The sequence below is a fragment of the Papio anubis genome, chromosome 15 (assembly GCF_008728515.1).
Source record: "Papio anubis isolate 15944 chromosome 15, Panubis1.0, whole genome shotgun sequence".
Classification (NCBI taxonomy): domain Eukaryota; kingdom Metazoa; phylum Chordata; class Mammalia; order Primates; family Cercopithecidae; genus Papio; species Papio anubis.
Window position 1 is genome coordinate 19217954 of NC_044990.1, and position 17207 is coordinate 19235160.

The following is a 17207-nucleotide window of genomic DNA, read 5'->3' on the forward strand; positions in this document are numbered from 1 at the left end:
TTAGCCTGATGAAAGATAGAACAGGCATTAAAAATTAAGTTTTCTAAGCCTACATGGATATGCTGTCCTAGTAACATTCAGGTTCATTTGCACAATAAATATGACCAAACGAGTCATTATGCTCTAATCAACAGCCTTTCATGTGATGTGCCTTGTGCAGGTCTGCGGAAAAGTGGCTAACTTGTTTCAGGCCAGAGTAACAAGACAGCAAACTGAGGGAGCAGGGATGTCCCCTGGAGAAGTGGGCTTTTGTGCAAAAAGCCCATCACAAACCTTAAGATTTAATAAAAGTCAATGTCATTTTAAGTGAGTCTCAGCAAGCCACACAGAAACAAGCTTCATAGGGCACATGACTAAGTGGAAAGGGGGTGTCTTCATTTCAAATCCCAGGAGTGTATTCACACAGTTAAGGATCACAGACAATTCTGTCTTGAAAAGAATCAATCTGATGCATTACCCTAGAATCTGAAGTGTTTCAAGTTCTCATTTTATCTCTCTGACTTAATTACTTCTTCCTCCCAATACCCTTTTTAAAATGAATTCTCTAAAACAAAAATGGGGGGGTGGGGAGTGTAAATGAGGCTTAATTGGAGGCCCCCAAGTTGTCAATCATGACAGAATTGATGATGACTTCCGTGGATGAAAGTGTTTTCCTTGTCCCTTCTTGCCATAAACACAGGCGGAAGTCATGGTTAGTCTAAGAAACATAACCATCAACAGCTTGTCTTTGATTGAAATGTGTCCCTATTTTCATCACAAAGGAAATGATTAAGTAGGGTCCTCCTATATGTTCAGCATTTTATATGACCCAAGATCATCTACATCGTTAAATGAGATCGCAGAGCGTAATTATTTTAATTTTTTTCTTAGAAATATAATGTATAAGGCATACAATCAAATTAGGTAATAAATTCAGAAACTGACTGACTTCAAACATATACCCTCCAATTGTTTGTGAGGAAGCAGAATTCACAATAAATTATAGGCTCCATCTGTACTGATATATTCCCTTCACTTTATTCCACATCCCTATATTCTCCACCTCTAGTTCAAAATAAAGCAATCACACCAAAGAATGCAATGGCACAAACTTTAACGTTCAAACTGTTACAGGAAAGTAGTCCCAATCCAGACTCCAAGTGACAGTTCTTGGATCTCACGCAAGGAAGAATTCTGGACGAGTCCCTAGAGTAAAGTGAAAGCAAGTTTATTAGGAAAGTAAAGTAATAAAAGAATGGCTACTCTATAGACAAAGCAGCCCCGAGGGCTGCTGGTTGCCCGTTTTTATGGCTATTTCTCGATGATACGCTAAACGAGGGTTGGATTATTCATGCCTCCCCTTTTTAGACCATATAGGGTAACTTCCTGACTTTGCCACAGCACTTGTAAACTGTCATGAGGCTTGTGGGAGCGTGGCAGTGAGGACAACCAGAGGTCACTCTCGTGGCCATCTTTGTTTTGGTGGGTTTTAGCTGCCTTCTTTACTGCAACCTGTTTTATCAGCAAGGTCTTTATGACCTGTATCTTGCGCTGACCAACTAATTCGGTGAGTTAGAATGCCTTAACCATCTGGGAATGCAGCCCAGTAGGTCTCAGCCTCATTTTACCCAGCTCCTATTCAAAATGGACTTTCTCTGGTTCACATGCTTCTTGACAAAACTACTTTTTAAGAGATTTGCATCTCAATTAAGCTAAACATATTAAGAATGTTTATTTCTGAGTTAGGCACCACACGAAGAACTATAGGCTAAAAAGAGATCACAAAGAAGGGCAGTGACACCCTGAGGGTCTACTCCTCAAGCACAGGGACAGGTCGATTCCAAACCAAACACTCAAGAGCAGGCAGGTAATTCTTGAAGCCTGTGACAATCATGCTTTTTAAATTGTTATTTTAATAATCTGGATTCTGCTTTTGTTTAGCTTTGGTTGTTGTTGTTGTTTTTGAGATGGAGTCTCACTCTGTCGCCCAGGCTGGAGTGCAGCAGCGCAATCTTGGCTCACTGCAACCTCCGCCTCCTGTATTCAAGCAACTGTCCTGCCTTAGCCTCTGAGCAGCTGGGACTACAGGTGCCCACCACCACGTCCAGTTAATTTTTGTATTTTTAGTAGAGACTGGGTTTCCCCACGTTGGCCAGGCTGGTCTCAAACTCCTGACCTCAAGTGATCTGCCGACCTCGGCCTTCCAAAGTGCTGGGATTACAGGTGTGCGCCACTGCGCCTTGCCTAGTTTTGCTTTTTTTTTTTTTTTTAGAAGATACATGGTCCCGGTGTGTTGCCCAGCCTGGCCTTTGGGCTCAAGGGATCCTCTGGTCTCAGCCTTGCAAATAGGCAAGACTACAGGCAGACACACTACTCTCTCTGCCTGGACGGATTCTGCTTTTTTTAATATAAAAAGTACATTCTAGGTATAGTTCAGAACATTGAAAGTATCAAAATGGCATTTCAAGAAATACAAAGCACCTTAAAGAAATATCCACAATTACTGGAATGTAATTCCCTAGGAGAACCACTACAGGGCACAGAGGTCACAGCAGGGAAAGTATCCACTCCAAAACCAGAAAGGAGGACGTCAGTAACATCAAAACATGCCTAATTACAGGAATCTTTAACACCCTGATAAATTTCCTTCGCATGAATTTTTTTTAATTATACCAAATACTTCGAGAGAAAAAAACAGTAAGAAAAACATTCTGATAACCTCTAAAATGTAGTCATCAACTGCTAAATGTTTAAAAAGTGTTTTATCATCAGAAAGCCTTCATATTAATACAAATACATGACATATAAATATACATTTACTTATAATATAAATATAATTTATTATAAGTAAATCCAGGTCCTACAAAATTCATTCTATCTCGCAAATTTCACAAGTTCAACAAACCGCTCCAGGCACAGCGGTAACAGAAGAGACTGGGAGTATGGGAATCTTTCAAATTCAGCGTATGTAAATGTCATAATGGGCCACTGAAGAGAAAATTAAATCCTAAAAGGTTGAAGGGGAGAGACCAATTCAGTCATACAGATTACAGAACTCTCAGGGTAGGATGATCCACAGGAAGCTTTCCCATTCATCACATGTAAATTTCATGATGGCCTACATACCTACCCATCCAGAGAGAAAAGTTTCCAATGCAACCAGCTTGGTGCCAAGTACACAAACAACCCCAGTTGATATTTACAAGTTTTGCAAGTTCCCCTCTCCTCCCTCCTCCCTCCCCGTTTAGGAGGTAGCCCTGCAGAGAGAGAGTTCTGCCGCAAACAGACGAGGTAATTGTAACTCAAGAGAGTCCACTTTCTCCTATATTCAAATCACAGTACAGTATGATGGCAGGCTGAAAGCTACTGGTGTGACAAACTGGCGATTCTTTTTTTTTTTTTTTTTTTTGAGATGGAGTCTCTCTCTGTCACTCAGGCTGGAGTGCAGCAGCACAATCTTGGCTCACTGCCTCTGGCTCCTGAGGGCCCGCCAACATGCCTGGCTAATTTTTGTTATTTTTAGTAAAGACAAGGTTTCACCATATGGTGCAGGCTGGTCTCAAACTCCTGACCTCAGGTTATCTACTTGCCTAGGCCTCCCAAAGTACTGGGATTACAGGCATAAGCCACCGTGCCAGCCCAAACTAATGATTCTGCAAATTAAACCTCACAGCTCATTAAGGCACATCATCTGTGATACAAAATTATGGTGACCGAACATACTTATGTTGATGTTACTTATGCAACCTTATGCTGAAGGTTAGAAGAGAAAAAAACTTTCTCATGTCAAAATAGAATAAAATCCACATTGTGACTATTACTACCTCAAGAATCTGCCAAAATAAGAGCTTCTAGCTAAACCATATGCAAACCATTTCCTTTGACCTTGCTTCCAAGCAACCAAAATGTCTCAAGTATTTGAAGTTTACTTGTATGGACCACTCCCAAATATTTATGTGGTTATTTTGTTTTCAAGCTTTGAAGGACACAATATTTACACAAGCCTGGGAATTAGGTGATTCAATTATAATTTATCTCTCCAAACTTAATTTGAATCTAAATGCTTCCCCCCACCCCCAAGACATAGTATTGCTCTGTCACCCAGGCTGGAATGCAGTGGCACAATCTCAGCTCACTGCAACCTCCACCTCCTGGGTTCAAGCCATTCTCCTGCCTCAGCCTCCTGACTAGCTGGGATTACAGGCACGTGCCACCACGCCTCGCTAATTTTTGTGGTTTTAGTAGAAGTAGGGTTTCACCATGTTGCCAGGCTAGTCTCAAACTCCTGACCTCATAATCCACCTGCTTCACCTGCTTCAGCCTCCCAAAGTGCTGGGATTACAGGCATGAGCCACCATGCTGAACCTCTAAATGCATTTCTTTTCAGACACAGAAGGCAGGATGCCTTTTCACTCTCACCCTTGCCACTGCTGCAAAAATGAAGACCCTCTCATTCTGTGCTGGGAATTCCTCACTCAAAAAGGGATTTTTCCCTTAGCCACTCGCATGGCAGGCTTCTGCGCCTGGTACCCGCAGAGGAAATGCACTAATTTTTTAATTAAAAAAGGAAAACCAATATGAAAGGAGAGGGCTGAAACACTGAAGAGACAAAGCCCAGTGCCTCCAGACCTCAGCTAACTCTTCAGAATACCAAACCACTGAAGAAATCTTTATCTTCCCACATAATCCAAACTGGTTTCCCTCTTCCTCCTTTCCTTATTATGCCCAAATAAGACTTAGAAGATTAATCATGCACATTGGCTTTTTTACTGCAGTTACAAAATGCAACCACTGAGCTTCCCTCCCTTTCCTGATGCCAGATTCACTTAGCTACTTTAAGATTTGTAAGTACTTTGTAAGTACTCAGCAGTACTTGCAAAGGCAGTACTCTAACACCTTCAAGATGGGGAAACCATGGTTGTAAACAGAAACATGTATTTTCCCCTCAACTTGGATGCTTTATCATATCTCTAACATGGTAAGAGCAGAGATTCACAAAACCATGACCTATATTTTCCAGATTGTTAGAACAGCAATTGAGAAAAACTGTTTATCCAAGAAATATCTTTAATCAAACAAAAAAGAACAAAAGGATACAAGGGAAGGCCTCTCTTCCACCCTCTTTCTCATCACAGGTTCGCTTTAATCAGATATGATGGGTAGGGGCTCCAGGGCTCTTAAGCTCATGGGGTATATCATTAGGACCAGCCCTGTAACTCAACTGCACAAAGAATGAATGACATTGTTATTAAGACAAACATCATCTAGGGAGAAAAATACATGAAGGCAGAAAAAAGATTTTTTAGGTCTTGAAGATCTGTATACAGATGCTGGAACCAAGTCACACTGAAAAAGTTGACAGCCTGGAAAGTTTTCTATGTGGTTGGCCAGAGATGTATAAAGGATACAGTGGGGCTTGTTGGAAGTAACAGCACTTCCCAGATGAGGGGTGCTGCAGTGTAGACCAAGGGGCCACAACACTTTAGAGGTGGTACTGGCCTCTGAGAAGGCAGAGGTCTCTAAGAATTAAAGAACTCCTATGACTTAAGGTCAGCAGAGATAGGCTATCTTGAAAGAAATGATCTACCTCCCTTCCCTGAGGGAGGTAAGACCCTACTACATTTCTTCCCTTCAAAATTAGAACTAAGATGAGAAAGGAGTTGAAGGATGAATATGTTTTACATAATATCTTTACTTACAGAAATTAAAAGACCAAAGATGAGCTGTAATTCTGAACTTCACTGGATCTACAAACATCAATAGTGGTCAGCAGGGCACGGGGGCTCATGCTAGTAATCCTAGCACTTTGGGAGGCTGAGGTGGGCGGATCACTTGAGGTCAGGAGTTTGAGACCAGTCTGGCCAACATGGTGAAACTTCATCTCTACTAAAAATACAAAAATTAGCCAGGCCTGGTGGTCTCTACTATTACAGGTGTGCCTGTAATCCCAGCTACTTGCAAGGCTGAGGCATGAGAATCGCTTGAACCTGGGAGGCAGAGGTTGCAGTGAGCCAAGATGAGGCCACTGCACTCCAGCCTAGGTGACAGAGTGAGACCCCACCTCAAAAAAAAAAAAAAAATTAGACTGGCCAATTCCATATTGTTTCCTGGTTGGTTTTGACTAGTTTTGCCCGGTATCATTAACAATCATACAAGCATGAGATCCTGGTGCGCTTTGAAAGCTATTTTCTCCACATGGAAGGTAACTTAGACACGTAATAAAACTTCATGGTAGTGGGCTTTCTCATTTACTTTTATTTAACTGTCCCCCCGACCCTCATCAGCAGTGTACCTTTTAAATAAAATGTCTGTTTCTATAGGGATAAACATATTAGTAAAATAATTTTCTACATTTCTTTTTTTTTTTTTTAGGCAGAGTCTTGCTGTCACCCAGGCCCTGGCTGGAGTGTCGTGGCACAATCTCAGCTCACTACAGCTTCCACCTCACAGGTTTGAGGGACTCTTGTGCCTCAGCCTCCCAAGCAGCAGGGACCACAGACATGCACCACCACCGACTAATTTTTTGTATTTTTAGTAGAGACAGGATTGCACCATATTGGCCAGGCCAACTCCTGGCTTCCAGTGATCCACCCACCTCAACCTCCCAAAGTGCTGGGATTACAGGTGTGAGCCACCATGCCGAGACAGCTTTCCTAAACACTTGTCATTTCTAAATGGCCGATGAGTGTTATTTAATCTGCATCTGTGCCTTCTGATGTGCCACAATGCCGTTTTTACTGCATAAACCTTTTGGTTCAACATGAGCTAGTCAGACTCACTCCAAGTACACTTGACACTGAATATATTCAGTCCTATTGGACTGCATGGTGTCAATTTTGGGTTTGGCCTATCCAAATTTAACCTCCTCTGGATCTACTGAAATACCCCATTATAATCTTCATTCTTGCATTTGGGTTAGTGAGAAGATAAATATTACAATGAGAAAGCTATCAAGGACATCTAATATTTAGCTAATGTAATATTAGAACTGACATTTACATTTTGAAATATCTTTTCAAGCCAATATAACCTTCTCTCACAATTGCCTTAAATATATTTTGAAATTGCTAACTTTAATTCAGAATTTCTCATTTTTCAAAAAAGCAAGACTTACATTTAACAGTAATCTTTATTTGAATCACTCTGCTACCAGGACACTGGGCCTCACTGAAGTTAATTTTAAAGAAAAGATCAAGCAAAAAGCTAAATACATTATAAATGCCAACTATTCACATTAAGTCAATTACATAATCTGTTCTACATATTGCCAAATTCCGTATGTCAGTTTCAAAATCAACTGCAGTACACTGGCTTTAAACTGCATTCCACAGGAATCCATATTTACACAAGTGTGTTCCCAAGAAGTTGCATTTTAAAATTTTTTTAATGTAATCATATTTTCATAATTTCTTATTTGGCAAAAACAAAGATATCATTTGATAAATTTGGTCTGTAACACAGCGTTATTTTCATAACATGTCCTTCCTACCTATACTTCTCAAACTTTGTGTGTATTTCATATGCCTATCACTCAAGAAATTTTTTTTTTTTTTTTTTTTGGAGACGGAGTCTGGTTCTGTCGCCCAAGGTAGAGTGCAGTGGCGCCATCTCAGCTCACTGCAAGCTCCGCCTCCTGGGTTCACGCCATTCTCCTGCCTGGGTCTCCCGAGTAGCTGGGACTACAGGCGCCTGCCACCAGGCCCGGCTAATTTTTTTTGTATTTTTAGTACAGACAGGGTTTTACCGTGTTAGCCAGGATGGTCTCGATCTCCCGACCTCGCACTCAGAGAAATTGATACTTTTCGAAATTTTCAGGCCTTTATGAATACCAGTCCACCATCCCAAAAATGTATCTTGAAAATAAGATGAACTAATGGACAGAAAGATGTGCATTTACACAGATATATGATCAAGCAAGCATAATGAAATGTTATTAGTAGAAAAGGTAGCAGAAATTCTTCCAACTTTGCTGAATGCTTGAAAATTTTCATAGCAAAATCATAAGGGAACAATCTCCCATCCCCCCCGCTTTTTTTTTTTTTTTTTTGAGATGGGAGTCTCACCCTGTTGCCCAGGCTGGACTACAGTGGTGGGATCTCGGCTAACCGCAACCTCAGCCCTCCCCAACCCCCTGCCCCAAGTTCAAGCAATTCTCCTGCCTCAGCCTCCCAAGTAGCTGGGACTACAGATGCATGCCACCACACTCACTTAATTTTTTCTATTTTTAGCAGAGATGGGGTTTTGCCATGTTGGCCAGGCTGGTTTCTAACTCCTGACTTCAAATGATCTGCCCACCTTGGCCTCCCAAAGTGCTGGGATCACAGGCGTGACTCCCTATGCCCGGCCCAATCTCCCATTTTCAATGCCTGCTTCAATGGCCAATACAGAACTTCATTTTTCTCTAAGACACTTAACTCTTCCCACTGCATATCATAGTTATTTACACGTTGCATCTAGTCTTCCTACTGGATCTATGTTTTGAGTCATCGCTACCACTCAAAAGTACCTAGCACATCTTGTACACAGTAATCATTCAACAAATAAATGGAAAAAAAGTACTTTGACAATCTGTTGAAAATAAAATAACTGTTCTTTAGTTATATTACTTCTTAAATTATTCTCACATGATACAGACTGATATTCTCAACACACAGGAAGCTGAAATATAAAAGACCCATGTTTCAAGAAAGAATTTTTTTCCTAACAACATATTTACAATATAACTGAGAAGCCAAGACATACAGACATTAAAGTTAAATTATATATAATACACAGCAGCATGAATTAAAAGATAACCAAATATTCACTCAGAGGACAAAAATTCCTCTGGGTAGGAGCCAAGATTGCAAGTTGGTGAACTGACTTGAGCCTTGCAGACTGAGCAAGATCTGCAGAATTTTGGGGCACAAGATGATCTAAGCTCTGGGGACAGGAGAGTCTAGGCCTGAAATACTAAAAGCTAAACTAGGAGAATGGTTAGGGGGTGGGAACTGAAAGTCTCAACAGACCCTGAGAAAGAAGAGTTAACAGACTTGGGAACACTAAACACCAGTAGAGTGCTCAGGAGGACATCAAGGTTTGAAAACTAGGGAGACCTAACTAGACGATTAACCCAACTGGGGACCTTGAAATGAGCCATCTGAGGGCAGGGGGAAATACAGTATGTTCAGTTTTAGATATACTGCATTTGAGATAAAAGTGGGACATCCAGAGCCTTTAGGTAACTAGATACACAAGGCAACAGAGAGTAAGTTATCTAAGAAAATAACAGAGAAAAAGTCCACAACTAGTCCTGAGGTACACTTATGAATGAAGATAGGAGAAGGGAAAATAAGTGAACCCACTGGAGAAGCCAAATGGCAGGAGGACCACTGTAATGGAATCCAAGATAAGAAATGATTTCTGAAAGCAAAGTTAAGAAAAGGAAGACTTGGACGGGCACGGTGGCTCACGCCTATAATTCCAGCACTTTGGGAGGCCAAGGCAGGTGGATCACGAGGTCAGGAGAGCGAGACCATCCTGGCTAACACGGTGAAACCCCATCTCTACTAAAAATACAAAAAAAATTAGCTGGGCGTGGTGGCGGGCACCTGTAGTCCCAGCTACTCGGGAGGCTGAGGCAGAAGAATAGCATGAACCCAGGAGGTGGAGCTTGCAGTGAGCCAAGATTACGCTACTGCACTCCAGCCTGGGCAACTGAGCAACACTCCATCTCGAAAAAAAAGAAAAAGAAAAGGAAGACTCAGGCTAGGCACGGTGGCTCACGCCTGTAATCCCAGCACTTTAGGCAGGCAGATCACGAGGTTAGGAGTTCGAGACCACCCTGATCAACATGGTGAAACCCTGTCTCTACTAAAAATACAAAAATTATCTGGGTGTGGTGGCGCTAATCCCCGCTACTCGGGAGGCTGAGGCAGGAGAATCACTTGAACCCAGGAGGCAGATGTTGCAGTGGGCCCAGATCACACCACTGCACTCCAGGCCTGGACGACAGAGCGAGACTCTGTCTCAAAAAAAAAAAAAAAAAAGAAGAAGAAGAAAAGAAAAGGAAGACTTAGACACACATGCCCCCAACTCCCATAAAGACTGCAGCTTCAGGGATCATCAGAACAAAAACCAGAATTGGGGGCTACATAGGCTAATTCCCTAAACAGCTCTCCCTTGATTTTTTTTTTTCCTGTAATCAATATGGCTTGAAATAAAGGACACATTTTGAATTTATGCCCTTTTTAAAGTAGTAAGTGAAGGTAAAATTCACTAAATTATATGATAAGGAGCTGCAGATATACCTTTTCAGTTGTATTTGGCTTAATATCAAAACTAACTTGCTTTTTTGTTTTCCTTTTTAGCTTTTATCAAAACTATACAAAAATGGATGAAAGAAAAAAAAAGTAGCCCAAATTCCTGCCAAGTGGCAAGAAAAAGTCAACCCAAGATTCAACTATTGGCGGTACTTAACCTACAAGTTGATAAACCACAGGGAGAAGACTGAGTGGAGTAAACTGGGATGCTAATAAATAAAGCAAGTTTTTTAAAAGGCTGAACCATATAAAATAGTCAACATACAAAAATGTATTTTTCATGTTTCATATGTTCCTTACAAGACTACAAATAACAAGCAGTCATACCTACAAAGAATTTCTGTGCCACTGACTTAATTTTTGTTCATCCTCATCAGCAACTGGCAAAGAGGAAGATGTCTTCCACAATTTACACTTTAAGTATTTGTACACAGCATATCCCTTAGGCACCAAAATACCTACTTTTTCGAGTACATGTGGTCTTCTGTTTCACAGCTGAAACAACACCAGAGGCAACAGAATTCTGTATGCACCAAGAAAAGGTGGTTGGTTATACGACCCCCGGGAGATCCTGGGGGGTTGGGCAAGTCTCTGCAAGTTGTTGCCACAAAGGCAAAGGCAAATCTTGAACTGCAGGGAAGCAGACCAACTCCCACACAATTGAAAATTCTGCCTTCCCCAATCACTATGTGGTATTTACACTGCCTTTCCAAGAGGATCCCCAGAAAGTCCCAAAGCTACAGCAAATATAGGACAAAAGAATGGCTGGGTAAATTCCCATGATGCCAGGGAACTGGGTAGTTTCCAAGGGCAGAGTGTTCCAGAAAAATGCAAATCATTCACGCTTCCCCAAAGAAATTCCAGCCAAATACAGCTGCTATCTTAGAAAGTCTAATACAAAATTGCAGTTTAGATGCTTGGATGAAGGGGTTAGAAGCACAAGGACAGGCAACATGTTCAGAGTCTACAAGGGATTCTAACTTGCCACTGAATATTCTTCCCCTTCATCCCCATTTCATATCACCTCTGAGAAGATTCCCTGTGTGTGCGGAGCATGAAATCTATGTGTCTGCTGCCAATGTGACACCTTTTCAGCGATTTTGGGGTCTTGAAGACCTTTACCTTTTTTTAAGTTTACATAAGAATTAAAATGCCTTATTTTCAGTATTTCAGTGTTTGTCACTTAAAAAAAAAAAAAAAAACTAGGCCATAAGCATTGGCTCATGCCTGTAATCCCAACTACTCAGGAGGCTGAGGTGGGAAGATCACTTGAGCCAGGGGCAGGCAGAGGTTGCAGTGAGCTGAGATCAAGCCACTGTATTCCAGCCTGAGCAAAAGAGTGAGACCCTATCTCAGAAAAACAACAACAACAAAAACTTAGTATCATTCAAAAAGAGGCCACTCTTCTCGCCATCCCCTAAACCACGGACTTGCCACAAAACCCTGGTAAAAAGTAAAGTTCTTGGGAGTATGAAACAAAGTATTCCAATTTGGCATCTATTCTGGAATTTCTGAACAAAATCTTTTAGCTGTCAGACATATTCAGGTAACTTTCAGCCTTTAATATGATGCTACATTTAGCTGTATAATCCCCCCATCCATTTTAAATTATTTCCTCATTCTTGCTTCCCCAGGTACATATACAGGATTATCAAGGCTTCCTTTAAGGTAATTTCAGTAACAATCCAGAAGTAGGAAAGATGCCTCAGATCCTCTAACCACTCGGTCTCACCAGGATTCTCTAAGTTAAATGTGACCATGCAACAGAAAAGCAGCCATCCTTCTAACAGCATCTCTGTGGCTGGTTCAATGACTCACCTACAGATTATACCCAAATTACAGAATAAATATTTATTTCAAAATATAAGCAAATCCACTGTCAGTTCATAGGCCAAATAAGAAACATCACTCCCAATTATTTATCTTAAGAATAAAAAGCTTTGGGGCCAGGCATGGTGGCCTATAATCCCAGCACCTCAGGAGGCCAAAGCGGGCAGATCACAAGGCCAGGAGTTCGAGGCCAGTCAAGCCAATATGAGGAAACCCCTCTCTACTAAAAACACAAAAATTATCCAGGCGTGGTGGTGCGTGCCAGCAGTCCCAGCTATTTGGAAGGCTGAGGCAGAAGAATTGCTTGAACCTGGGAGGCGGAGGTTTCAGTGAGCCGAGATTGCGCCACTGCACTCCAGCCTGGGCGACAGAGCGAGACTCCATCTCAAAAAAATAAATAAATAAAATAAATATTTATCTTTAATTAAAATCAAAGAGGATGCCTCTAATAAAACAATCTAAAAATTTATGTAACAAGAGTTAAGTGGTATAGTCATTCTTTTAATCTAAACTGTTCTAAATAATATCAAAACAGAAGAGTCAACTCAAAACTGCCATTTATTAAAAAAAAATCGGAGTTCACAATACCACTTCCCAAGCTTTAGAAGGCTTTCTATGTGAGAAAACAGGTCATGGAAATGAAGTTTCACTATTTATAAACACTGCACTAGATTTAGAAGATCCCGGGTTTTCCAAAGTCTTAGGTTCCACTTTGTGTGTGACCTTATAGCACTTCTAGGCAATATTAAAACAAGTGTAAGACATTTAACATACCATCCCCACAAACACGAAATGCATATCCTTCAAATATAACCAGCACTTAACTATCTAAAGAATGACATTAAAAGTTTTTGAATTCACTAACAGTTTTCCAACTGGTTTGTCCTATGCAAATGACTCAAACTTTCAGGCAGGCCCCAGGAAGCAGCACACAAGAAACTATTTAATTAAAGATTCAGCCTAATTCCCAGTAGTAAATCACAGGAAATATTTTGTTCCAAAGCAACGTCTCCTCAGTCCTAAAACAGTTAAGTTTTGGTTGATTTGCATTTAAAAACTGGATTTAAGTAAAAAGTCATAGTAAAATTTCTCTTTTATGACTCTTAGAACAGGAGTCTTTCAGATCTGAGAGTGAAACTCAGTTTTAACAAGTAACTCATTTTTATGAAACTCTAACCAGAAGACTAGTTATGAGTTACAACAGCTCAGGTTGTTTCTTTTCTTCTTAAAATACCCTCTTACTCAAACTGAAAATGCACTTGCTGTAATCCGACTTAAACCAACTGACATTACACCTGAAACATTTACTCATTTGAGAAAAGCAGCCTACTCCAAAGCAAAGCCCCATTAGGCTCCCACTGGGAGCTGCCCAAGGGCCTCCAATTCCAGACAGATAATTTAACAGGTCTCCTAGCTCTGGCAAAGAAATTAAAAAAAAAAAAAAAAAAAAAAAAAACTACATTATTCTTGCATTTTTCAAAGAATCAGAACAAGAACCTGATAAAATGGTTGTAAAGATGATTTAACATCAGAATCTATTTTTTAAAAACCTAAATCTTAAAAAGTGTAAGTCACATTCCTAGTTTAAGATTAACACTCTGACAATGCCATTTGAGACGCAAAACTAAAAATATCCCAAAACACTGCCTTTATCTTTAAAGAAAGGCACTCCAGCAAGTTGAAGTAGGTTGTATCCATTTCCAAGGACTGAAGAATGGTGTAAGTACACACTGTACTTTCAATGCAAAAAAAGGGGGGGAATTTTTTTTTTAAATGGCTAATACTCTGTAACAGTTGAAGTGGAATTGATAGATGAGCAAGTAAGTACTTAAATTCAAATGTTAAGTAAAACAAGATTTAGCAGACAATTTCGATTTTGTGACTTAATAGAATATATGCCGAGCTTAAAGGTAAGAAGGCACTTTACCTTTTTGAAACACTTGGTAAAATTGCATGCAATGCCTGATAATGAAGCGACAAGTGATACCTTTACTCTAAAACACACTTTGGAAAAAAATAAAATGAATCTTGAACTCCTTTCCTTCTCCAGGAACTTCAATATGGTGTGAGTAACTTAACCTCTTTGACACGCATTAACCACAGGGATGACACTGTATGTAAAATAACCTTGGTGTTAACAACTGCGCAGCAAAGACCAATCTTTATTATGCTGTGGAGTCAATAAGAGAGGCGAGGAAAGGTTTGTTTAAAAAGATGTTTAGCTCGGCCGGGCGCAGGGGCTCACGCCTGTAATCCCCGCACTTTGGGAGGCCGAGGCGGGCGGATCACGAGGTCAGGAGATCCAGAACATCCTGGCCAACACGGTGAAACTCCGTCTCTACTAAAAACACCAAAATTAGCTGGGCGTGGTGGCTCTTGCCTGTAATCCCAGCTAGTCGGGAGGCTGAGGCAGGAGAATCGCTTCAACCAGAGAGTCGGAAGTTGCAATGAGCCGAGATCGCGCCACGGTACTCCAGCCTGGCGACAGAACGAGACTCCGTCTCGGAGCGGGGATGAAAAAAAAAAAAAAGGTGTTTAGCTCAACTAGACAGCCTTTACAGCAATTCCGCCACCGGTGACAGTGAGAAACTGTCAGCTTGGGGAGGCCGCGCGGCGACTGGACCCCGCCCCCGGGAAGCCTCCCCGGGGCCGAGGCCCCCCCCCCCCCCCCGCCCCGGGCCTTCTCCTCGGAGTCGGGAAATGCCTGCCCCCACGGTAAGTCTCTACTGGCCACTCTCTAAAAGGCAAAAATGGCAAAAATCCTCCTTTGAGGCATCGCTCCCTCGACGCCCATCGCCACTCCGACTCCCTCAAAACATTGGTCGCAAAGCCCCCCGCCTGGTCCCTCATCTGGACCTCCATTCTCAAGAACAGGGTGGCAAGGCAGGAAAAGACGCACACTTCCCAGCCCCCGGCCCCCCCAGGGCAGCCTCTGTGTTTCTCAATAAAAGCCTCCTACCAAGGGCAAGACCAAGTTCGGGCGCTTCCCCTCGTGGAGAAACGCTGGCCCCACGGCTCCCGGCCCGGACGCGCTGGCCCTTTAAAGGCGCGGGCTTCCTGCGCCCGGGGCCCCTCCCACGCCATCGCCACCGCCCGCGCCCGCCCCCGCCGAGGGTCACACTTGAACTTTAGCTCGCCCAGCGCAGCCAGGCGCCGGCGCTCCGCAGGCGGTGGCCGCCCCTTCGCACGTGTCGGAGTCACCACCTCGGGCTCGGGACGCCCGGCCCCCGGCACTCGAGGCCACTCCAGAGAAAACCAAAACAAAGCAAAATGCGCACCGCCTCCAGAAACTGCCTGGCTGGCCCTGCACCGTCCACGGCCGGTCGCGCCCTGCCTGTCCCCTCCACCTGCAGCCCGGTCCCGGGACAGGGAGACTCCGGGGCCCCTCGCCGCGCCCTCCCCCGCCGCGCCCGGCGGAAACAGCTCCGCAGCGCGGCCGGAGAGGACCCGCCCTCCCCCCGCGGAGGTCCGGGAGGGAAGGGGCAGTCGAAGCAGTCAGCGCGGGCCGGGGGAGTGCCCCTCCCAGCGAACCCGTTTCTCCTTTCACTGGCAAACTTTTCGGCCGCTCTGATATCCACTTCTTGGCGCACTTTCTTTACTTAGTTCTTCGACGAGCCCCTTTTCGCGTCCCACGCGAACTCTTGACTGGCGCGCGCGCACACCTACTGCCGTCCCCGACCGGACCTGGGCGAGGTCACCGCGACCACCGCTTCTCGCCCGCCCTCCTGGGAACGCGCTGCCCTCCTGGCCCGCACCTTCAGGCCGAGCAAACCTGCACAGCTGCGCCCTCGCCTGACCCACCGCGCCCCCAAGGTCCGGCCGCGCGCCGAGACCGCTCACCTTCCAGCCCGCCGAGCTGTTGCTGTCACCCTTATCCTTGAAGTAGGGCACGCTCTTGACCATCCACTCGTAGATCTGCGACAGCGTCAGCCGCTTCTCCGCCGAGCTCTCGATGGCCTTGGTGATGAGGTCAGCGTAGGACAGGTTGCCCCACGCGTTGCGGCGGGACGAGCTGCTCTTGCGCGGCTGCCCCGCGAGAGGCCCGGCGGCGGCGGGGGGCACTGGCGGGTGCTGCGACAGCGGCCCGGGCGGCGGGGGCTGCGGCGGCGCTGGGTGCAGGCAGCTCGCCTCCGGGCCCTGGAAGTCCCCGCACAGTCCCCCGGTGGCGGCCGCGGCGGCCGCCGCCGCCACCGCCGCCGCCACGGAGCCGGGTGCTTGCGGAAAGTCCTCGCTCTCCTCCAGCAAGCTCAGGTTGCTCATGAAGTCGGCGCTGACAGCGGCAGCCGAGGCCGAGGGCAGGCCCGCCGCGGCGTCGGGGTTGGCAGCCGCGCCGCCCGACGGCGCCGGGCTGGAGGTGGCCGAGTTGGACTGGCTAAACTCCGGCCTGGGCAGCGGCCAGGTGCACGAGCGCGGCCGGGGCAGCGGCTCGAAGTCCGGGTCGATCTCCACCACCTGAGGCGCCTCGGCCATGGTGACCCCCGCCCCTCCCCCAGCCGCGGGAGAGCCAAGAAGGGGAGAACGCAGCACGGGGGCCGGAGGGGGAGGGGGCGCGAAGAGACTGTCCGAGATTTGGGGGAACGAAGCCGGTGCGGCGAGCGGACGGAAACTGGGAGGAAAGCGCGGCGGAGTGCAAGCGCGAGCCCAGAACTTAACTTCGCCGGGCCATCCACATCGAGGCTCCTCAGGGTCCGCCGCACGGACTGGACGGCTGGCCAGAGCCGCCGGGCCGGGGGAGAGCCTGCGCCGCGCTCCAGCTGACAGGGCCGCGGACGGAAGGACAGACGGATGCCGCGGGCCGCTCGCTCTCCCCGGCTGCGCGCCCGCTGCGCTGCTGCCTGTTGAATGTGGCGGCGGCGGCAGCGGCTGCTGCGACTACCAGGCCGCCCGACTTACGGGATCTGCCGCCGCCCCCCGCCCGCGCCGGCGCGCGCGCCGGCCCGCCCCTGACCGACAGCCCGCGCGGCCAATGGGCATGCGGCACCGCCGCCCGGGCAGCCAGTGGGCGCCGGGCTGGGCGGGGCCCGGTTTTCCACGGGGAGGCGGCGGTGGGCTGGTGGGGGGTAGTAGGGTGTTTTTCTTTTTCACACACTCACCTCC

At 45.3% G+C, this 17207-nt stretch overlaps 1 protein-coding gene across 1 annotated transcript in view; it reads right to left on the reverse strand.

Annotated features, from left to right (window-relative positions):
* The window catches only part of FOXO1 (forkhead box O1), a 111360-nt gene extending 94353 nt beyond the window's left edge, over positions 1-17007 (reverse strand). Inside the window, exon 1 of the mRNA XM_003913799.4 lies at positions 15951-17007. Within this exon, the coding sequence (XP_003913848.1) occupies positions 15951-16580 (630 nt within the window). The 5' untranslated portion in view covers positions 16581-17007. The remainder of the gene's footprint in view (positions 1-15950) is intronic.
* Between the last annotated feature and the right edge of the window lie 200 nt (positions 17008-17207).